Source organism: Quercus robur, chromosome 2 (assembly GCF_932294415.1).
Source record: "Quercus robur chromosome 2, dhQueRobu3.1, whole genome shotgun sequence".
NCBI lineage: Eukaryota > Viridiplantae > Streptophyta > Magnoliopsida > Fagales > Fagaceae > Quercus > Quercus robur.
The window spans coordinates 55,865,416-55,890,129 of NC_065535.1; the positions used below are offsets into that span (position 1 = coordinate 55,865,416).

General features: G+C 36.3%; 2 protein-coding genes and 1 long non-coding RNA gene across 3 annotated transcripts in view; 2 read left to right on the forward strand and 1 right to left on the reverse strand.

Annotated features, from left to right (window-relative positions):
- The window catches only part of LOC126714091 (nudix hydrolase 17, mitochondrial-like), a 46,498-nt gene that overhangs the window by 2,174 nt on the left and 19,610 nt on the right, over window positions 1-24,714 (reverse strand). The window lies entirely within an intron of this gene.
- Window positions 791-4,721, forward strand: LOC126714093 (uncharacterized). The gene is made up of 3 exons (XR_007651540.1): window positions 791-1,362; window positions 2,435-2,495; window positions 4,358-4,721. It is a non-coding gene; the product is annotated as an uncharacterized LOC126714093 (long non-coding RNA).
- Window positions 15,203-19,740, forward strand: LOC126700824 (uncharacterized). The gene is made up of 2 exons (XM_050399011.1): window positions 15,203-17,002; window positions 17,351-19,740. The coding sequence occupies exons 1-2, from the start codon at window positions 15,634-15,636 to the stop codon at window positions 19,738-19,740; spliced, it is 3,759 nt and encodes a 1,252-aa protein (XP_050254968.1). The 5' UTR covers window positions 15,203-15,633.

A 24,714-nucleotide genomic window follows, 5' to 3' on the forward strand; every position in this document is an offset into this window, starting at 1 on the left:
AATAATTTTAGTATTTTTATGTAATGATGTAAGATATAATCTACAATTTAATAATTTTATTATTTTAATGTAATTTTTGTTATTTTAGGTTTAGGATATTTATTTTCTTGTTTTTAAGTGCTTTTAATATTGTTTAATCAAATTACGGTTTTATACACTTTCTTAGTTGCTCTAGATTTTCTTTTTATTATTTAAATGTATTGTAACTTCCAAAGGCAATTCAGTTTTGAGATTAATAAAAATTTAGACTTTTGTCTATTTATTACGGTGATTTTCAAGTCATTGCTTATTATATTATTATCTAAAAAGTTACGACTTTAAATCTCAACCACTCCCTACAACAAACTAATGTGATCAGATGATGCAACTAGCTTGTAAGGGAATGAGATGCAGACCGTATGGCTCAAAATAGTAATAAGGTGATACATATACCAAAATTAGAATTGTGATTTTTATTTTTTAAGAGTTTCAACAATTCATCTTATGGCATCTACTCCATTTTTTTTTTTTTTTTTTTTTTTTTTGAGGATTTTATGGCATCTACTCTGATGATAACTATTTATCATCAGATTAAGATATATATATATATATATATATATATATATATATATATATAATAGCAGAAGCTAAGAGAAAGTAGATTCTTACAATTAAGGAGGTATTGACAAATAGGATAATTGTCTATCTTAAATTCAGACACGTGTGCAATTTAAAGTTACGAAACAGCGTACGTTGCACCGTTTGAGCGCCTTAAATTTTACCCATTTACCGTGCACATAGTTTAAAAACAGAAACACCATTAAATTGAAAGAGACTGAGAGAGACTCTGATAAACAGAGAGTGAGATCCCATGGTTTCCGATCAAAAAAAAAAAAAAAAAACCGCTTCCCAGTTCCTTTCAAAAACTCTTTGTTTCCAGTTACGCTAAAACGATCTTTTTGCTTTTTGATTTTTCCAGAAAAAGAAGCAAAAGAAGAAGGAAGATGAAAAACAAAATCCAAAACTTAGATGAGAAAGAACTAAGCGATCAGAGGTGCCATCTCCGATTCTCTCACACAATGGCCACCGATTCATCAGACCAACTCAATCTCAACCCTACTACTACTACAGAAGAAAACCCTAAACAAACCCTAGACGATGACACTACTACTGCTGTCACACCCATCAGATCGCCTCAAAGAAGAAGAAAAGGAAGAACCAACTGATAAGGCTTTCAATCAGCCTTCTGTAACCACCGTCGATTCCGATGCGAAGTACGGCGAGGATTCAAAGAGCACTATAGTCACTGCCTATAGCAGGGGATGTTGTTGATGTGGATACGGCTTCCAATCGTTTCACTCCGCACTCCAAGTACAAATATAGGTTTTTGTTTTAACTCTCTCTTGGATTCAGTTGTAGATTTCATTTGTCATTGATTGATTTCAATTCCGATCTATGTAATAAAAAAGCAATGGGTTTTTCTTTAGCTTTTCTTTTTTTGGGTTTGTAGATGGAAAGGCAAATCATTGGAAATTCTGTTCTTAATTTTAATTTCTTGGGTTTTGTTTTGTTGATTATTGTTTTTTGGTTAGAACTTTTTTTTCCCTGTTTGGTAGATTTTTGTTAGATTTAGTTCTTGTTTGCACCTGAAATTTGAATTCATTAAATTGTAGCATAAAAAACGGTTAAGAATTATGCACCAATTTCTTTTCTTCATACCCTTTTCTTATTTACTTAATTTTCTGTTCTATTTCAGATTATGAGAGATTTAATTTTTGTGTATATAGGTTATGGTTTTATAATCTCTGAGCATCCTAAGACTCTTATATCAACATGAATTGCAAGTGTTGTAATATATGTGATTCTAAATTTGAACTCGGTTGTAAATGTAGATTGCAATTCATTTGCCTTAGATTGCCATTCTGTTCAGTGCAGCCTTATTTTGGGAATACAAGACTGATGAATATTGAGAATGCTATGAGTGTAATATCTATTGAATGCTATTTACAGGGGACTGAGTGTAATATTTGTTGCTGTTTCTGTGATGTATGTCCATGGGCTGTATTTCTGTTTTTGCATATTTTGTTTTCTGCAGAACAGGTTCAGGATTTTCTGCAATTCTAATATCTGTTGCTGTTTATGTATTGTATGTCCATGGACTATATTTATTTTGTTGCATATTTTGTTTTCTGTAGAACAGGTCTTTGTTCCCCTGTATTTATGCTTACAAGGTTGTTATGTGTTTTTACATGGATTTCCCTTTTATCAAATAAAATTTCTATCTTTATCTTTAAAAAATAAAAAAATAAAAAAATAAAAACTTTGTAAATACTGCAGACTGCAATTCGTTGGCATCGTTTGGTTTTGTTGAACGCCTCATGGGTAGTTAGCATATCTTCTCAAACTTTCAAATGTCATTTATCTAAATCACTAATTTAAATTTTTTCCTTGCCAGAAAAGTTACTGGATTCTCTAATAGGAGAATTATCATTGGGTTCTCTACAATAAAATGAAAGGTATGATAGCCTAAATTTTCCTCCTTATTTCATTGTTCAATGAAATCTCTTTTCCATTTGCAATTGCTTTGATTTAGGACAAAGATTTCCTTAACAACAACACAAATAAGACTATAAATGCAAACGTTTTCTGCGAAAAGAAAATCTTAGAAAAGGAGATTTTAAGAACTTAACTGGAACTTAAAATAGATGGGTACATTTAAGGTTTTACTGTTAAGGTAGAAAACGTTGGAGGAACTATTGTCGGGAGAAAGGAAGGAATTGATCAAATGGGAAGTAAAACCAAACTTCAAAACATAGACTTATGACAAAGAAAAAAAATTCAAAAACAAAAACAAAATGAAGATTATCAATTTAACACAGTCAGACTATTATTTTCAAATTAAGCATATGGGCCAACATCAAAATGGAGATTATTTATTATGTGACTAATTAGTTAAGGTGAGGGAAGAGTACAAAAAAATTAAAATGAAAACTTACTAGGAAATGAAAGAGCAGCCAGTTGTTGGCATGACAGCCCTTCTCTTTTTCTTATGTTTTTGGCACATATTTTCTTTCTGTATTTCTTTCTCTTTCTTTGCTTACTTTCCCATATTTTTTATAGCTTTTTTTTTTTTTGGGCTAAATTTTAGTTGACTGTAGATTTTATTTTTAATTCTTTTGCTAAATGTTTTCCAATTGCAGTTTTTTTTTTTTTTTTTTTTTTTTTTAGGATCTAACAGTAGATTGGTCATGAATAAATGTGCCATTTTATTGGGTTTGGGATGGTATATAATCTGTTAGAAATTGACATGTCACATATATGTCTATTTTATAGAAAGGATTTAATAATCAATATATTGTTTGGCTTTAGGTTTGCTATTTATAAATAATGTCATGTTGCATTATTGGATGACATTTTCCAGAAAAAAGTAGGTGAAGTATATTGAGCTAAGTGTAAATTTCTTTGAAAATATTTAAAAGACAAACAACTATATAAGTTTTGATTGTCTTCTAATACGTAAATGACCAATAATGTTATATAGTCTCAACCTTCAGATGAATCAAAGGACTTTTTTAGAGAGTGAACATAAATAAATGTACCGAATATTATGTAAAGGTTGCTTTAGTCATCTGGCTTAAATAGTAGAATTATTATAAATAAATAAATTCAGATAGTAAGGCAATGTGCGAACTTTGGCAATCATGCGTTGTCAAAGATTGGTTTGAAAATGTTGCTGATAAAAGGGGTTGGTATGTTACTAGGGATAGAGTTTAAAATTTCATTGATAAGATTCATCCTCCCCCCTAGTACTGAGTCCATTTTTTAAGGCTTTTGCCACTGGAATAACATTAAGTTATGTTTTTATATTAAGGTATATTTTTATACTTTTTGGTATCATTTTGTTATTTGGCATTGGAGTATTTTTTGTTAAGATAGAAATGGGATTACTTTATGATTGTGTACAAAATTTGTGAGGACTTTCTTAGTGACTTCTCCTCCACTATAGAGTTATGTGCATTTTTTGTATGTACCCTTGGTTTGTCTGATTGGAAGCCTTTTATTTTGGTTTTTCTTGGGTTTGAAAGGTGGTTTGGTTTGGTTTGGTAACAGACACATTGTTAATTGGCTTATAGTATGCATCTTAGAGTTTGATAGGTTTCGTATTTTGGTTGATGTACGTTAGATTGTTGGGCTCTTCTACTTTAATGAAGATTTGGAATTTTCTTGAGGATAATACTAAAAAAAATTAAGTATCTGCAATATTTCATTATGTAGCACTGATGCTTGATGTGGTAGATAATTTGTAGTTGGTTCATTGTGATAAATTTTTTTTCTCTCCCCAATCTTTCTCTTATCTATATTTTTTTTTCTTCCTCAGGTCAAAGCTGATTGGTTGTGTTATGTGGAATCTACAACTGTATAGGAACCTTGCTCTTTTATAGTTTTAGAGTTAAAATAAGGACAGGTTCCATGTGCTTTTCCATCTTGCAAGTTCCTAGATGTAGAATTCCCATCTTAGCTACTTTCTGGAGGGAAAGCTTCCACAGTTTGAGTAGGACTGACAAAAGCAGTTTAGCTTTAGGGTACTTGGTTCTAATATCTATGGGCTTAAGAGAGGTTACAATAGAAAATGGACTCAAAGTCCTATATTTACAAAAAGTGATACATTTAGTGTAAATAACACAGAGATTAGTCAATTCCACAATAATGAATATTGTGAATCATAAGATTCACTTCTTATAGATTATTGAAATAAAACAAAAAATATATGTGACTACCTTCAAAAGAATAATCTACGGTATGATTGTTTTTATTGTGTATGTCTTAGAGCCCGTTTGGTTTGTCAACTGAAAACATAGTGTTCAGTGTTTAAACACTGAACACTATGTCCAAAATTTGGAACAATCCGTTTGGTGATGGTGCTTAAAATAGGATTGTTTGAAAACTACAAACTCAAAAACCTGTGTTTGAAACATAATTTTTGAAACATGGTCCGGCCACATTTTAAACAATAAACAGCGTTTCTGATGGCACAACGGTAATAAACCAGCAATCACAACCCTCAAACCAGCAACACACAGAACACCATCAACACACAACGGTAATAAACCAGCAATCACAACCCTCAAAAACACCAATTACAACCTACAAGATCTCAACAACACAAATTGGAACCCACAAATACACAACTCATAGATAGTCACGGCAGAAATTTTGTTTTCAATTCTTCCTCTCCACCGCCAAAATGCTTCTTCCTGGATCGGTCTCACAGAAAATCGGTCACGCGAAGAGGCAAATCGGTCACGCGAAGAGGCAAATCAGTCTCGCGAAGAGGCAAATCGGTCACGCGAAGAGGCAAATCGGTCTCGCGAAGAGGCAAATCGGTCACGCAAAGAGGCAAATCGGTCTCGCGGCAAATAAGATTTAAAGAAAGAAAGAAAGAAACGGAAAAGAAATAAAGAAGAAGAAGAAGCAGAGGGAAGAACTACGCCTGAAGATCGGTGAACGGAGCTGTGTAATCTCAGGCTGAAGGTGCTGATCGGCGGAGAGCTCCGACGAACGTAAAGCCCAGCCGTGGATCTTCTTTGGCGTCGATGGAGATGAGGATGTGCATGGGTTTGGCTTTTTCGTTTTCTGCTCTGAGGGAAAACTGAAGACTGAAGAGAAAAGGAATAAAGAAGAAGAAAAGGCCGTTTTCTGCTCTGAGGGAAAACTGAAGACCGAAGAGAAAAGGAATAAAGAAGAAGAAAAGGAATAAAGAAGGGATAAAAAACGGATTAAAAAATTATTATTTAATACGTTGTCAGGTTTTTTTATCAAACAAAACATACATACCAAACACATATTTTACATTTTTTGAACACTGAAAAACATTGTTTAAACAATGATACCAAACACATTTTTTTGTTTTATTCACACTAAAAACACGTTGTTCAACAACACTTTTTAAACCACAATTTTCACATCTTTTTAAACAACAATTTTTAAAAACTACAACCAAACGGGCCCTTAGTGTTTTGGATTTGAGTACTTATAGATGATTTACTTTTATTTATTTATTTTATGAATAGATGATTACATAATAATGGGTGAAAAGGTTCATGAATTCCATAACTTGGGTGTGTGTATAATCTAATATATCTATTTTGTTTATCACTACGAGGTTTGTTGTTAACAAATTTTCTCTGTATCATTGCAGCTTTTTCGGGATTGTGATTTTTTTTTTTTTTTTTTTTTTTTTGCAAATGAAATTTAGGGTCAAGATTAAGATTCAATGTTGTTTTTATGGGTTATGACTTATGAATTGGTTTGGTTTTAGAATTTGAGATTCCCATCTACTATTGATTATGCATTTTGTTTGTTGTAGGTGGAATTCTGTTTTGTTTATAAATTGTGGCTTGATTATGCACTACAACATTTTTTTTTTCTTTTGCAATGTCCCTTTTAAGGGTTATATATTGGTTTGGTTTTAGAATTTGATATTCCAATGTACTATTGATTATGCATTATTATTTGACTAATATTTTTCTAACTTTCTGTTTCACAAACCAGTAACCATTTTTCCCTTTTAAACTTTTTGGTTGTAAACTTCTCTAACCTCATGGTTTATTTCATTGTGGTTCCTAGGAATAGCAGACTTGCTATTTGAAATTGTCATGTAAGTTTTAATTGCTTATAATCAGATTCTTTTTTTTTTTTAATCTCTCATAACAGGGAAGTACACACGAGTGATTTGAAGAAACTAATTTCTAAAAATTTAGGGGATATTGGATACTATATGCTTAAATATACTACGTTATTTAATATGTAAAATGATTCTGCGCATTGCGCGGGTTAAACACTAGTATATCTAATTCCATGGGGGTTTCCTATTACAGGATTTCTGAGGGGTATTGTAATAAGGAACTCAGGAGGTCTAATAGTTTAACCTAAAAAATTAGCTTGCTGAAGAATGGGATTTAAGCTTCCTTATATAGGTTGAAGGGAGCTTTGGATCCTCTACCTTGATTGCTGAAATTCCAAAGGGTGAATTGCTTTTACTGAAGGTGAAAACCTTTTCCACCGATAGCAAACAGTAACTCTGGAAAGTAGCATCGAGTACTGTTCATGAATAGTAACTTTTACTATTCATGAATAGTGTTGTCTTTTGTCTGTTTGTGGCTGCTGTAGCCCTGGAAGTGTTCATGAACTGTTCATGAATAGTCTTCTGTTTGGTGGTATTGTTCTGATAGTGACTGGTGCTATCCAAAAGGATTTAATCATCATCCAAATTGAATCCTTCATAAGGGACTTGAGTGTACCCTGCCATAGGATCTTGAGAGTCTTGGAATGGGTCAAATGGATAATGGCTGGTTAAAGCTGCTGAAGAGGCAGGAGAAACCTTTTCTTCTTCCTCTAATTTCTCTAATTGGAGGAGCAATTGTAAAGCAAGATCTTTTAATTCTCTGCTAGATTTTCCGGCAACCTGGACGAAGTCTAGACTGGACTGAGACCTTGATTTCTGAACAATAGCTCTTGGTACTAGAGAAGGGAAACCCTTATTGAGCTGACTGATGACCAGATCAATCTTAAGGCTATCCCACCATTTAACTGAGCATTTAATATGTATCATAAGCATCAGATGGATATCCATCATAAGGATCCCATGGTGGATTATAGTTACAATCATGCTCATGATAAATAGTATATTGGTTGCAGAATCCACAGTATACTAGTAGTTCATATTTTGGGTTTCTTGTGATGAATTGCCTGGGATTATTGTAACCAATTCTTTGTTGGGGATGGAAGTGGAGTAAGGTCTGGTGGTAAATACTGAAATTCTGCCTGTATTTCCAATGAAATGATAGTTTTTCCATAGGCCTTGGATGGTATCAAGAATTTCATTGTTGAAGTAATTCCTCCAGCAATCTATGAGAGCATAAGGATCTTTGTAGGTCAAATAGGAATCTCCTTCATACCAAGGGCCTTGGTGAGAGTACCCATTAATGAGTACTAGATGTCTGGAAGGCTGGACAGTCATCCAATTGTTTCTTTCCCATTGTGGGATCGTGCTCCAGCATCTAATAGAAACAAAAGGACTCTTGATTAGTGCAACAGCCTGTTGGATGATCTAGGGAAACTGGCTGATCTAGTTATAGCTTGTTAACTTGATTAATCTGATAAAGCCATATTCAAACATTTGTGAAAGCCATCTAAGATCACTGTCTGTGCCATCTTCATAATTAATTAGAAGACCAGGAAGCAAATGCTTCTTTTCATACACTTTTAGACTGCTCCCAAAGTGTTCTTCCCAAGTAGCTTGAACAAAGATGTTGCCTGTATCATCTGAGTTTGCAAGATTTGGGATGGTGGTAGTGACCAATATTTTGAAATGTTTGAACCATTGGTCAAAGGATTCAAACATTGCCTTGCTTCCTAAAATATTAATTTGTATTTCAGTCGGCAAGTTGGCAATAGCACTTCTTAGCTGGCTCTAGGTCTTAAGACTTAGTCTAGCATAATTAGTGCCCATAGTAGTCCTTTTATCCTTTGAATGGATATCCTCTTTGCCAAAGAGTTGACTTATGAGAGCTTCATTTCTTGCTTCAAGGTTGACAAGATGAAGTTCTAATGCTTTGAGGGTTTTTTGAAAGAGAGTGTGGTGTTTTATGGTAAAAGCTGCTTATAGATTATCAAGAATAAACTTAATGGAGTTTGATAGGTTTTCATATGCTCCATCATTGAACTGTAGGGTCCTGGATAAAACTTCCTGTAAAATAGCAACCATGTCACCACTAGAATATGTCACCTTTGCCAAGACATAATCCTGAAGGGATTTTGATCCTCTTAGTTTTACCCCAGAGGATACGCCTTCATGCATTACAAAAGACTGTCCTGCTAGAAGCCTTTTGTCTTGAGGATTGCCTTATGCAAGTGCTTTCCCCTTGTTCCTCTTCTCTGTTGAAGAAGTCATTTTCCACTTACTAGTGGTATTTATATTATAAGTCATTTGCTCCTTTTCCTACCAAGAATTATTTAAAAAAGCAAAATAGAGTTTCATTAAATGGTTGCTTGCTGAAATGCTCTTGTAAAAATTGGGAAATGTTATGAAGCAAAATATTTTATGGTAAATGCATGGACCTGGTTTGACATATAGGAGGGCTACCTCGTGCCTCTTTCTATGCCAAAAAGTTGTGAGTAGATCAAAGCAAACTCCCTGCCTCCTGATCTCTGTTTGGATGTTTTTACAAGTTAGTTGTTCCTCAACTTTCTTGTATCTCAAATCATCCTGAAGGTACTTAAGATGATGAGTTTTGGCCTGAATTAGGTTAAGGGTCTTGGAGATGGATAGGTCCTAAAAACTGCTAATTTCTCTAGGTTCTGGGCTCCTATGAAACTTAAACTTGATTGGCTGGCCAAAATGATGGGTAGTGATTCCTTTACTATCTGTGATAAAAGGATACAACAAACACATAAAAGGGTTTCCTAAGATGACCCTATCTGTCATATTCTTGACGAGGACAAATGTGGTTTCGAAGCATGTGTTGTCTTAACACACATGGGCTTTTGGGATCTTGAATTCAATCTGCATTTTTTCGCCACTTGCGAATGTTAATCGTTCCCTGGTCTTTTTGAAGTACTTGGAGGGAATGATTCCTTCTTGAATGCAATTAAGATCAGCACCTGAATCTATTAGGGCTATGACCTCAAATTCAAAATCTTTGCTGATGACAATCCTGACTTTGGAATGCCATTTTTGGAAATTAATCCTACTGATGGTTTCTAAGAACTTCTGGGTTGGTTGTTCTAATACCATGTCAGCTATAGGGTTAACTATTTCATCTTCATCATCAAAAGGGTTCTGAAATGAGGGACCTTCCTCATTGCCTTGATGAGAAGTGTTTTCCAAATGTTTTAATCTTTGATCAAGGAAATTGTGATCAACCCTAAGAATGGTTAATTCCTGTTTAAGGGTTCTAACCTCAGATTTGGTTTCCTTGATTTCATGTTGAAGGTTGTTGACTGTAACTTCCTTCCTAGTGTTGGTAAACCTATTGTAGATTTTCTCTAGGTATACTTTGGGTTCAAGTATCCTAGGTTCGGGTTCCTTGGTTTCCTTAACTAAGAATTTTTGGAACTTGCTAAGATACTGAGCTTTGATGACTAGGTCCTCGATCTGTTCTATGAGATCAATGAGGAGTTCTTCTTGGGAGCTTAGAACATTGATTTTTTTTTTTCCCTAAAACAACTATCTTTGCATGTCATACCAATATCTGGGCCACTAGAGGTACTTGAGGAGACTCTAGAAGAAGATGACTGGTTTAACTAGCGAATCTCTTGGTCACTAGAGGTGCTAGATGACTCTCTATCTGTGTGGTCAAGTTCTAGGAGCTTAAAGATCTCTTCTTTGCTAGTTTGGTCACTAACTAAAGTGTTGATAAGGGATTTGGCCTTATTTCTACACTCTTTCCTGAAATGAACTTTATTTATACAATTGAAACATTGTCTAGCCGCTTTGGGTATGGACTCTCCATATTTTCCAATGAGTCTGGACTTCTTTTCTTTCTTATAGAAATCATTATCCTTGAAGTGGTTGTACTTATGTTTTCTATAATACTTGGATGTTGTTCTTTTCCTATGGAATTTCTCAGAGGAACCTTTCTCTTTGGATCTTCTTTTGGATGGGGCTATGGGAGGTAAACCATACTGTGTACAGAAGTTTCCTACTTCGTACTTGGCTTTGCTCTTACTAGCTTGGCTTTGGATCTTCATATCTCTGCACATCTTCATTTCTTCATTACGAACGATGCTAGAGATATCTCCATAGGTTAGGTTATCATAATCTATGACACCTAAAGGGTTGCAAAGGGTTTCTTTGACCTTCTCACCAAAGAGTTTGGGTAAGCCATTAATGAACTTCTCTTTCCAAAATAGAGAGTTACAATCGCTTCTATGCATGACTCTAGTGGTAAAGACATTTTCATACCATCAAGTTCAACATTTAAGGTTACTCAACTAGTCGTAAATCCTAGATGTGATGTTGCTAGGTTTCCCTATGAAGTGTTTCATGATCATATAGGTATTGACTCCATTTGGGATTCCTCTGCCTATGTGTTCATCAAAGATAGGGTTTCCTTCCTCATCTTTTTGGAAAGCATGTTTGATGTCTTCTTTGGATTCTTTTGTTAGGCAGTTGTTCCACCATTGCAAAAGTTTCCATGTAAATCCTAAAACCATAAGCTCTATGACCTCTAAATGGGACCTGTTCTCATTTAGATAGTTATTGGCTACCATGGACATATGCTGGATCTTGTTTAGGATTTCTTGTTCTGATAAGCCATCTATGTTCCACTCATAGAGTTTATCAGAAGATACTGAGAATTGGTTGCTAACGTTCCTTTCCTCAAACTGGAGGTCAGGAGGTATTGGTCTGGGATACCAATTCTTGGTTAGGCTAGTTGGGTTTACCTGGGGTTGGTGAAGCCTTTTCACCTATAAACCTCAAAACTGGTCTTCTAGTTGTTCTATCTCCTTTTCATTCTCTGAGGAGGTTCTACTAAAACTACTAAAGGTTGTGTGAATGTCTAAAACATTAAGCTGGGGAGCTTTATTAGGTGAAGGGGTGACTAGTTCCTTCTTCACAAGTTCCTCGAGCTTCTAGGTAACTATTTCTAAGGCTATTTTGTCCTTAAACTTAAGGCTAGTTTGCCTGATTGTAGGTAGCTTGACTAAAGGTTTCTCAAGAGAAGGGACAGGTTTACTAAGGTTTCCTAGCTGGAGGATAACCTTGTTGTCTATCCGATCTTCTATCCTATCAAGCTATTTTCCTATGTCACCTAGACACTGGTTAGTTGTTCTATCTCCTTTTCATTCTCTGAGGAGGTTCTACTTAAACTACTAAAACTACTAAAATTGATAATGGTTTGGATGATAATGGTTTCTCCCATCTCTCTCCTCTTTAGTGCTTGGACATTTAGGTTTGTCCTGATGCACTTATAGCATACTCTATATATCAAGGCTATCTGTTGGGTTCCCTGCACCATGAGGGTTCCATGGGTCTTAATATTTAGGATGAGAGCTTTCATGATATGTGGGTCATGAAAGCTGACTGCGAAGTTTGGGAAACAATCAAAATGGATTAGTCCACAACTAAGATTGGTTTCAATGGTTCCTAAGAGGCTGTCATCAAACCTAATGTGATGAGTATCTCTAAGGGCCACAGAGATTAAACAATTCAACCCTTCTCTAATCAAAGGTTTAACTCCGACCTGGACTAAACCTATATGAAGGTAATTATGTCCTTCTTTTCTGTGTGCCAACAGGGCAGAAGATGTTAACAAGTAGCATGTTTCATACTCCTTATTAATGTTGTAGACTTGTTCTATGGTCTTAACATGATAGTTTGTCTTGAAAGCCTTTTTCAAGGACTATGAAGACTTATAGATATATAGCCTTTCTTCATTTGTACCTTCCCAACCTATGACCATGGCGTTTAAAATTTGTTTTTATTCCCAAAACCCTATCTTTTTCTGTCATATATATCTTAAGAGACAAGCCGCCTTTATTTTATTTTTATTTTTATTTTTAAAGAATCAATTGCATATTTTGTTTTCCTTGATAAGAGGATAAGAGCTTGTTTGGATGGGATGAGTTTTGAGTGATATCACTCAATTTTCTGTTTCCATCATCCAAATCGTGTGGGTCCCACAAATGAGAATTTATTTGGATGAGTTTTGGATCATTGTTTCCATCACTTAATTTTCTGATTTTTGAGTGATGAGTTATGGAAACTGAAAACACATTTTAGGTGTTTTCCGTTTCCATAACTCTCTTTTTAATGGCATTTTCGTACTTAAACATACATTGAGGGACCCACTAGTCAAGTCAACGACAACTTTTGACTCCTTTTTTTTCTCTCACTAGGTTCAATGAGTGGTTTTTTTTTACTGGGTTCGGTGAGTTTTTTTTTTTTTACTAGATTCGATGAGTTTGGGTATTGAGGGTTGAAGGGGAAAAAAAAAGTAAAAATTGCACCAAGTGATAGGCATGGGGCCTACAAACAGTTGAAAAATATTGAGTAATGATAACAAGTAAGTGATGTTGCCAAACGGGTGGAGTGTAGGAAGTTGGAGTATTTTAAATGATAAGTGATAAATGACGAGTGACGAAAATTGAATGATGAGTAATAAGTGACCATTTTTTTAACCAAACAAACCCTAAATATTATGATATTATCGTAAATACTTACGTCATTATTTATTATGATATTAGAGTTTAAAAGCAATCAGGCCACGTCAAAAGAGAGAACCAGAAATGCAAATAAAAGAAGCGGTGGACGTGTGCTTCTCACAACTTGCGCATTATGTCTGACTCTGATAAACGTCAGGCTATTTAATGCTCCTGCCATTGTAACCTTCAAGTTGTGAGAATTAGCCTCAAGTTCTGGATCAAGCTTCAAGTTCGATCAAGAGAAACCCCCCTATATCCTCACCAAAGTTTTAGTTCCCTGAAACGTTAACAAGTGAACATAACCAATTAAAACTAGAAAACCAACCGAAGGCACAAATTTCCATAACTCTGCAAGTCTTAAACACAACAACTCCCATAGAACCTGAGTTGGGCCTCAAACCAATTAGTATGCCCACTAATTTCAATTGGTCCATATCTGAAATGTCCAGCCCACCTAAGGAACAATTTTATTATACTGTTAGCCTAGCATTCCCCGTAACTATGGCACAACTAAAAACCTTTTCATCTGAAACTTTTTTTTTTTCTTTTTTTGTTTAAGTTGAAAGCCCATTTTTTAAGAATTAAAGAACCCACTATCTCTGTAAATAAAAAGCAGCTACTGTAGGAGCGTTTCTCTCTCTCCTGTAGGAGCGTTTCTCTCTCTTCTGAGTGCTCTCTCTCATTTTGAGTCTTTCCTCCCATGAGTTTGCCTCTGGGTGTTTCTTCCTAGAGTTTGACTCTCTTTCTCTCTCGCCTGAACTTCCTTTCTCAGCCGAGATCGACTGGTTTTCTCTCCTGCTCTTCATCGCCTAAGCTTCTTCCTGAGTTCGGTTGGGTTTTCTTTCTCATCAGCTGGGCTTCGCCGACTGGGTTTCTCTGTTCATCATCTGGGTTTTGTTCTTTACCGACTGGGTTTTCTCTGCTTCCATCAGTTGGTTCCATTTGGCTAGTTGGGGTTTCGTTGGTGAGTTCGGTGTCCTTCTCTTCCATCACTGCCATGGACCAAACGGTGGTGGAAGGGTTGCTTAATCTGCGACTCACTAAGGAAGAAGAAGAGGAAATTTCAATAAAGACAAGGTGTAAGTCCGATCTGCTTGAAGAATGCTCTCTTAGTCTTTTTGGTCGCCTCTTGACGGATAGACACCAAAATCAGAGGGCATTGAAGAACACAATGAGGGCGGCATGGAAGATGGGTTCGGACCTTCAAATTGTGGATGTGGGAAATAACATTCTGCAGTTCAAATTTGGGTCTAAGTATCAATTGAAATGGGTAGAACAAAATGGGCCTTGGAATTTTGATAATAATCTGTTGTTGTTGAGTAGATGGAGAAGAGGGCTTTCTGCTGCAAATATAAAGTTCACTCATTCTCCCTTCTGGGTCCAAATATGGGGTCTCCCTTTTGAGCTCATGTCAGAAGAGGTGGGTAGAGAGCTTGGTAACAGCATTGGGAGATTCATTGAAATGGATAGGCGAGCAAGGCAGACTGATCAGGCCAAATTCATGAGAATCAGGGTTGATCTTCAGCTGGACAAACCCTTAAGGAGAGGGGGCAAAGTGGCTAGTGTTGAAGGGGAAAAATGTTGGGTAAGCTTCAGGTATGAAAGACTCCCAGTTTTCTGTTTTCAGTGTGGTAAATTGGGACATGATGAGAAGCACTGTTTGGACCTCCCAGACCAACAAAACCCCAGACAATATGGTGATTGGCTCCGGGCCCAAGGTAATACAAGACTGGGATGGGAGAAATCCAAATCAACCAGCAGTGGAGAACGTGATGGAGGTAGTGAGGATAGGATTGATGGAAATACAGATACCACAAGAAATTTCTCTGCTGGTTCAACTTTCATTGGAGGTGAAGGTCACTCCGGTAGTGCAGACAAAAGGAAAAATTCAAATTCAAAAGAAGGGAGCACAGAGTTGCATGACGTCAGAGGGGGTGATGGGTTTCAGAGTGAAGCAGATGATCCTACTATTCTAGTGGGCCAGAGTGCTACAGGGATGTCAGGGTCACATGTGATGGGTACTTTCCCCACTTCCGGCACTCCACGTGAACTTGGGGAACTTAAGGGCTTAGAGGATGCAAATTCGCTTGTGGGCCAACAAGCCCAATTAGCAAAGGAACAAATGGAAGTGACTAGCCCAATTAAGTTCAAGGCTGGGCTTAATGAAGAAAAAGAAAATATGCCTGAGCCTACGGGAAAGGAGACAGTAAGGAAAACAAAGGCAGAGGCAAACTGGAAAAGAATTGCTAGAGAGAAAGGAAAGAAAAAAAGCCCAGGCTCAGACGTCCAGCCTGTAAGCATTGGTTCAAAGAGAATGGGGAAATTAGTTTTTGAAGAAGAAGATATTGATGATACACATAAGAGGCAGTGTATGGAAATAACTACAACTCAAAATCATTATGACGAGGGATCGGCGGTGGCTGCAAGGCAGCACCGCCGGGAGCCATGAATCCCTTAAGTTGGAACTGCCGGGGACTTGGGAACCCCCGGTCAGTTCGAGCGTTGCACGATATGGTGCGACGATGGAATCCCAAAGTAGTATTTCTTATGGAGACAAAAGCTAAAGTTCGACGAATGGAGAGAATAAAATGCAGAATTGGTCTTGCTAATGGCCTCATTGTTCCCTGCGTTGGCAGAAAAGGTGGTCTGGCTTTGCTTTGGGCTAAAGAGGTAGACTTGGAAATAAAGAGCTACTCTCAGTACCATGTAGATGCAGTAATTAATGACATGGAGCACAGTTTCAAATGGAGATTGACGGGCTTCTACGGCCACCCGGAAACGCACAGAAGGTATGAATCTTGGCATCTTCTTGCCTTTTTAAATAATCAATTGCATCTCCCATGGTTATGCTTAGGAGACTTTAATGAGATACTGTCTAACACAGAAAAATTAGGGGGTGCTATTCGATCTCAGCAACAAATGGATAGTTTTAGAAAAGTTGTAGATTACTGTGCTTTCCAAGAATTGAGTTACTGTGGTTCTGACTTTACATGGTGTAATATGCAAGGGGGGGAAAACAGAATATATCTAAGATTAGATAGGGCCTTTGCCAACCTGGAATGGGTAGAAAATTTTAGGGAAATGAAAGTTCAGCATTTACCTGATTCTACTTCTGATCATAGTGCCTTGCTGGTTTCGGCCCCTGTTTTTCACCGTCTAGCCCAAGCAAAGCAGTTCCACTTTGAGTCCATGTGGACAAAGAATGCAGACTGTAAATCTATTATTGAAAACTCTTGGGGAATGAACCTGGACCTTAGTACTCCGGAAGGGGTAATGGCTAATCTTAGTAATTGTGCTGCGGAGCTGTCGAAGTGGAGCTCTAGTGTATTTGGGCAAATTCCAAAGAAGATTCAAGCAAAAAGAAATGAGCTGAATTCTTTGACGCTCCAAGACAGAGATGGGGCCTTTAGTTCTGAAATTAGCCGGATAAGGAGAGAAATCAATGACCTCTTAGATGATGAAGAGATTTATTGGGGTCAAAGGGCTAAAGCACTTTGGCTTAAGGAGGGTGATAAGAACACAAAGTTTTTTCATGCCCAAGCCTCTGAAAGGCGTAAACAAAACACCATAACGGGGATATGGGATAGTCACGGCAATTGGTGCATTGAACGAGACAGTATTGCTCAAGTTGCCATTGATTACTTTGAGGATATATATAAGACGGTTTCCCCAACCAAGATCCTGGAGGTTACTGCTGCCATTCCTACAAGAGTGACTGAGGAGATGAATGAAAGCCTAAACAAGAACTTCACTAGTGAGGAGGTTGCCACCGCCCTCAAACAGATGCATCCCACAAAAGCTCCCGGCCCGGACGGTATGTCTGCCATCTTTTTTCAAAAATACTGGAATATAGTGGGTGGTAGCATTACTAATATGGCTTTGAATGTTCTTAATGATAATATATCTTTGTCTAGCCTAAATAGAACCAATATTGCTCTCATTCCAAAGACTAATAATCCCAAAAAGATGGCTGATTTTCGGCCCATAAGCCTGTGTAATGTTGTTTACAAGCTCATATCAAAAACCATTGCAAATAGATTTAAGGCCATACTTCCTCATATTATTTCTGAAAACCAAAGTGCTTTCACCTCTGACAGGCTTATTACTGACAATGTACTTGTGGCGTTTGAGTTAATGCACTTTCTAAACCACAAAAATGCAGGCAAAGAGGGCTATATGGCTGCCAAACTCGATATGAGTAAGGCGTTTGATAGAGTTGAGTGGTGCTTTATTAAGGCAGTTATGGAGAAACTAGGCTTCAGCTCCAAGTGGGTGGATCTTGTTATGAGGTGTATCACCTCGGTATCATATTCTGTTTTAATAAACGGGGCTGCTTGTGGGAATATTACCCCTTCTCGTGGGCTCAGGCAAGGGGATCCTCTCTCCCCAACTCTCTTCCTTATATGTACTGAAGGGCTTTCTGCTCTTATTCATGAGGCAGCCCGAAACCATAGTTGGACAGGCATTTCTATATGTAGGGGCTGTCCAAGAGTCACTCATTTGTTATTTGCGGATGATAGCATCCTCTTCTGCAAAGCTAGTGTTGTGGAATGTCGAGCTTTGAAGCAAATACTCCAGAACTATGAGGAAGCCTCGGGCCAGAAAATTAATACCGAGAAATCCTCCATTTTCTTTAGCCCCAATACATCTCAAGAAGTCAAGGATGAGATCTTTGCTACTCTTGGCCCTATGCAAGACTCAAGACATACGAGATACTTGGGCCTCCCATCCCTCATTGGTAGATCGAAGAGACAAATCTTCTCTATTCTCAAAGAGAGGATTGGCCAAAAGTTAGCCGGGTGGAAGGGTAGACTTCTCTCTATGGGGGGTAAAGAAATCCTTATAAAAGCAGTTGCCCAAGCCATTCCCACATACACTATGGGGTGCTTCCTTCTTCCCCAAAGCCTATGTGAAGAAATTGAGAGTATGATGAGAAGTTTCTGGTGGGGCCAAAAGCAGCAAGAAACAAAGATGTGCTGGGTGAGCTGGAAAACTATGTGCAAACAGAAAGCAAGTGGTGGAATGGGGTTCAGGGATCTACAAGCTTTTAACAAAGCAATGCTTGCTAAGCAAATATGGCAAATTCTACAAAACCCAAGCTCTCTTGTGGCTAGGATTCTCAAATCAAGATATTTCCCTGCTGGAGATATCCTAAATGCTAAGCTTGGCAACTCCCCATCATACTCCTGGAGAAGCATTCACAGCAGCCTTGACATTATTAGAGAGGGAACTCGTTGGAGAGTGGGTAACGGGAAACTAATTCATATATGGGATGACAAATGGATGCCAAACCCGTCCACTTACAAGGTCATTTTCCCTCCAAATGTCATCCCCGAATTCCCAATGGTCTCTTCTCTCATAAACCCAATGACAAAATGGTGGAATGTGGATTTGGTTAGGGCAACCTTTCTCCCGTTCGAAGCAGAAACAATCTTGAAGATTCCTCTAAGCCGCACTCTTCCAGAAGACAAAATTATCTGGATTGGAAATAGGCGTGGAGAATTCTCAGTCAAAAGTGCCTATCATGTAGCCCACGGCCTGAGGAGAGCAAATGATCATGGTGAAAGTTCTAATGGGGATCCTTGTAAGCCTTTGTGGAAGCGGCTTTGGCACCTTCACTTGCCAACAAAAATAAAGGTGTTTGCTTGGAGAGCTTGTGTCAATGGTCTCCCTACGATGGAAGCCATCTCTAGAAGAGGGATTTCTCAAGATATGGTCTGCCCTGTTTGTGGAAATGATGCTGAATCTGTTGATCATGCTCTTCTTAGATGTGTTTTCTCTTCCTTGGTTTGGGACTTTTGGCTTGAAAATCCTCTTCACACTCAAGGATTTAAAAATTCCTTCCTTGACTCGGCTTTATCTATCCTCTCTCACTCAACTCTTCAAGATTTGGAGATCTTCTTTGCCACGGCTTGGGCCATTTGGTCTAACAGAAATAATATTCTGCATAGGGATGGTGGCCTTTCTCCTTGCCAAGTTTGGCATAGAGCAAGAAATGTAGTGGAAGAATTTACATGCTCTGCTAGTTGGGATTTTGACTTTGTAAGACCTGCCTCTTCTAGATGGAGCCCTCCTCCTCCTGGAGCTTTTAAAGTTAATGTTGATGGTGCTTCTTCAGAACAAGAAGGTTCTTCCAGTGTGGGTGTTGTTATTAGAGACTCAAATGGTCAAGTAGTGGCTGCTCTGTGCTTGCCGCTTCAGTCCTATTTTTCTGCAGAGCTTTCGGAAGTTTTTGCTTTGGAGCAAGGTGTCCTTTTTGCTCAAGAGCTTCAGCTGCCTCGGATTATTGTTGAATCTGATGCTCTGACAGTCATCCAAGCAGTTAACGATAAAGCTACAGGGAGCATTTTTGGCCATCTCATTCAGGGAATTCATCAAGTTTGTGAGTCTTTTGAATCTTGCCATTTCAAGTACTTGAGCAGAAGTTATAATTTAGTGGCCCATGAGCTCGCACAGCATGCTAGAAGAACTGGAAATTGTCAAATATGGAAGGGCGTTGCCCCTCCCTTTATTCTGTCTTTTCTGCAATCTGATATGCCATCTAATGTGTAGCTAATGTCCTTTGTCCTGCTCTGCAGACTCTTTGTATGTTTTCCTGGTTGGTTTAATGAATATATTTCCATTTCAAAAAAAAATAAATAAATAAAAAGCAGCTACTGTAGCTATAGTGTCTTTTTTTAAGAATTAAAGAACCCACTATATCTGTAAATAAAAAGCAGCTACTGTAGCTATAGTGTCTAATGGTTTGTTCGATTGATATTTGACACTGTAGCTACAGTAGTTATAGGTTTTTTTTTTTTTTCCAATCATCCGTTTGTGCTTTTTTTTTCATTTAAATATTTATATAAGTTGGTATATATATTGCCATACTAACATAACAAATTTCACAATATTTTCACAATAATACAATATTTTTTTGATTTGTGCAATTGACATTGTAGCTACAATAGATATAGTGTTTTTTTTTTTCATTTCAGTCCTCGGTTTGTACTTTTTTTTTCTTTTAAATATTTATATGAACTGGCATATATATTGTTACACTGATCTACTAACTATATAAAAAGAGCCAATGACTCTAGCTACAGTACATTTGGTTTATTCAACCTTTGCCTTTTGTAACAAGCTAAAAAGGTGTGTTCGGTGAGAAAGAAAAAATTTTAACATTAAAAAAATATTATGCCCACAATATTTTCACAATAAATTTTAAGTAATAAATTATTATTTACTATTATTAGTAGGAAAAATAATTTTAGTAGTGGGAAAAATTAGAATCATTAATAAATTACAATCAAAGATTTGTTGTAAAAGTATTGTAAATATAACACTTAGTATTTAATACTATTATCACAACTAAAAATAAAGGTATTGCGAGGAAAAAAAAAAACTACATCTACAACATTTTTAATAACAAATCTTAGGTGGTAAATTGTTATTCTAATTTAAACTTACCACTGAAATTATTTTTTTGTCTATCAATAGCAACTCGTAATAACCTACTACTTATAATTTGTAATAAAAATGTTGTGAACATAGTATCTCTCTTATGAAAGTATTAAGATATCTTGTTGTCGTCACAATATTTTCACAACTGCTAAGGTGTCAATTTTTTACAAGTCAAAGTAAAATAGAACAAAGTTATAAAGGTATTATAAAAATGTTGTGCCATTCTTTGTTTTTCTAGAAAAAAAAAATTATTAGATAATTTTTGTTAAGCCAAAATTCACTATTTCACATATTATTTTCTTAGTTTTTTTTTTTTTTCTGCACCATTTTAAGTGAAAACACATATTTTTACACACACACAAACTTAGGATTAAAATACTTTTCATCCTTTATATTTGGGGTAATTCACAATGCCTTTTTAAACTTTAAAATCAAGCAATTTCCCCCATAACATTTTGGTAAAGAACAAATATGTAATAATGTTATTCTCTCAATTAAACTTTAATGAAAACTTATGCTTCTCAAAATATTCCATTGTGTAATGTCTAAAATACTCCCAATAAATTTTAACATCCCAAAAATTTTCTTCATGTATTTGAGTTTAAGATGATAGTAATGTTTAGAAAATTACAATGATAATATAAGGTATTTTATTTCCTTGCCTTTTGTTATCTTCTTTTTTTTTTTTTTCCTTTTCTTGCCCAAAAGGGGTGTTCATTAAAAACTAATTAAGCTAAAGATTGCACCTAAACTCATGTAGAATGATAAAGAAGAAAGTATGAATGACAAAATTTTCATCATGTATGGTTGAAGGTATTTAATGATGAGTTTCAATTGTAGCATATGACATCATTCATTGTGAAAATTTAAATATTGTGACAAGGATTTAGCAAAACTCAGTTGCTTATTGTTGGAAGATGATGATATTTGTTATAATTCTTAGAAATTTTTAATAAGTGGATATTGCATTTAACAAATAGGTATCAAAATTCTTATACGAATAAGATTAACTTTATGTGACATGCATTTTTTATGTTTTTTTTTTTTTTTTTTTTGAGGAAAACATTTTTTAGTATATGGTTTCATACTTCTTCAAATAAAAATTTTGTCTTAATTTTTTCACTCAAGCGCACATGCCACCCACACTAGTGTTCTTGAAATAAGCCCAAATCTCAACTCCCTCAACTTAGATAAACTACAAAACTCACATGCCACAAGTGGCCCAAATTGACCCAATTCTATCTACTACTACTAGTGCTAGCACCGCTCACATGTCAATAATTATCTTGCACCTTATGTCATCCTTTACCATCCTATATGCAATCTAATACTAAAAGGTATCAATTTAGCTAAGAACTTGTGTTCCAATCATCTTCTCAATGTAAGGAGGCTTGAGTTGAGTGTGTCTACGAAAATACACCATTTCTTTATGCATTATGGATGGCTACACTTTTGCTACCCCCCCCCCCCCCCCTCTCTCTCTCTCTCTCTCTCTCTCTCTCTAATATTAGACATACTATTGAAAATTTACCCTGTTTTTCTTCTTCATCAATTGTAAATAACCAAGTGATCTAAACTCCTATACAAAAATCTCATATAACGCCTCACAAAGAAATCTTTTGAAATTAAAGCTTGAAATCTCAATAGTAGTCCACTTGCAAGAAATAACAAAAGACACTAAGTTCTATAAAACAAAAGGCCGATAGAATAACAAAGGTGCTAAAAGAAAAAAAAAAAAAAGTCAATAAATTCAATAGATTTCAACCTAAAAATTTATAGAAAATGTTTGCTCGATTTATATGAATAACAAGAATATGCGCAATGCGACATGTTGATATTCCTCCATGTCCTGTGTATTTCCTTCCCAAGAAGGATCACACCTACGTACTACCCCAATGGGTAGGGTCACTAAAAAATAATAATCACCAATCAAAATCACAGTATGCATCAACTTCCATAACATCCCCAACATAATTTGGATCAAAGCCAACATATTTCCCCATGGTGGTGTCACTTTATTTCATGGCAAAGATTTCAATAAACGTTGCATATAAAAAGCGATTAAATGAGTTTCACAATGCAATAACTCAAAAGATAAAAGAATGAAGTACAAGATAAAATGTCACATGTAGAAACGATACCATATCTAAAGAGAATGCCAGTGAGTTTAGGACACTCATGAAATGTGGATATTCATCAAGAAATGACATCCACGTGGTTTCATCAATGAATATGGGGAATGTGAGGGTAGTAGTATATAAAGTTCACTTACCTCAATGCACAATCCAAATAAGAAAATTTTACTTTGCACTAGTTTTGTAATTAAGGATACAAAATAGCTGGGTCGTCCCAGCTTTGGTGAATTGGCATTCTAGTTGCCAAATTTGCAGCAGTACAAACCAAATCAAGAACAACATTGGGACAACTAACAAATTACAAAACAGTCCATTTTGATACAAAATTTCTAGGTCAACAACCAGGGGTGGAGCTAGAAATTTATCTTTGGGGGCAGTAAAGACTAAATAATCATATTGATTCACAAAAAATATATGTGTCTATTTATATATGTATGACCCACTCATCAATGCTTTAATGAATTTTTGTAAAGAGATTGAAGAGAGTTAGTGTAAGACTATAAGAACATTTGCACTAAGTGAAGAGTTCTTTTGGAAGGAACTGAAAAGTAGAACATTGGAAAATACATATTAAAAAGAGAAGCAAATAGTAAAAGTGAGTAAAACTGTAAGACTTATAAAAGTTGTGGGCTTGTTGATGTGTTGAGGGGAGAAGAGATGGAGGAAAGACTGAAAAAAGTCAAAGTAATTAAGTAAATATGAATGAAACAAGTAGTTAAGGACACATGGGGAGGCCGGTTAGTTTCATTTGGAGGGCCAGCTCTTACAACAAATATGTATAACCTATTTTTTAGCAGCTATAATAAATTTTTGAGCATTTTTGGTCCCCCCATTGTAAAACATAGCTTCGCCCCTGTCAGCAACCATAGTCTTCTCTTGCCAACCAGGTTTCTTTTTCTTGTTGATGATTTGGACTAGATCCTTGTTTTTGGTCAAAAACAGAATCCGTTGAAATCCATAGTTTCTGGCTTTGGTGATTGCCTCCATCAAAGCCTCCTGTACAACCCCATTTGTTGAAATTGCTTTGCTACACCATAAAACCTGATAACTCCCTAGAGATCCTTAGCTTCATAAGCCCATGCACTCCTTTTTGCTTTTCTCCTTCTGGCCCCTGCAATCTTGATTATCAGCTGCCAATGTCCTGCGACGGTGTTGGACTCTGTACTTGATCTTCTGCACCTACTATTTGAACCAGATTGGTTGGAGAATGCTTCTTTGTACTTGCAAGACAAACTTTGGGCTATTAGCACTACTTCCATGGGATTTGGCTCTTTTCCTTCATGGACCACCTTATTGCTACGGTTCCAAATAGTCCATAGTGTGGTGAAGATGGCCTACATATATTCCATAGAAACAATCTCTTATAAGTTGTGTGAAACTAGCAATTTCCCTAACCAGTGCTGCACTAAGATATTAGTTAAGTCAGTAGTGTGTATGGCTAGAGGTGAACTATGCCAGCAAGCTCTAGCAAAAAGGCATAGCAGAAGCAGATGGGAGCTTGATTCCTCTCCTTTGTTGCATAAGGGACAAATACTATTGGCTGTGATTCCCCTATTTTTTAGAAGAAGCATAGTTGGCAAACTGTCATGCATAAGTTTCCACACAAAGTTGCAAATTTTCAGAGGTTTTTTTATCTTCCATATGAGATTCCAAACTCCATTTCCATTGTGAGTCTACCTGAGATGGTTTTTAGATGATGAAAGGGAGTCCTCAAGAAGAAGCTTATAAGCTATTTCGACTTCAAAATCCGTGTTGTTTGAATGTTTCCATAACAGCTTATCACAAACAGAGTTAGTCTTGGGAAGGGGAATTTGCAAAATATCAGCACATTAAGGATATGGATAAATGGTTCGAACCAAGTCTACTCTCCATGTGTTAGTATTTTGGTGAATTAGATCAGCCACTGTTCCACTAGTCAAATTGGGATTATTCAAGTTATGTGGTTGAG

Excerpts from the sequence above, each read along its gene's own strand:
- LOC126700824 (XM_050399011.1), top strand. The coding sequence starts at position 15,634 with ATGAATCCCTTAAGTTGGAACTGCCGGGGACTTGGGAACCCCCGGTCA. Across the intron at positions 17,003-17,350 it reads AAAAGCTCCCGGCCCGGACG|GCAAAGAGGGCTATATGGCT; the intron begins GTATGTCTGCCA and ends ACAAAAATGCAG.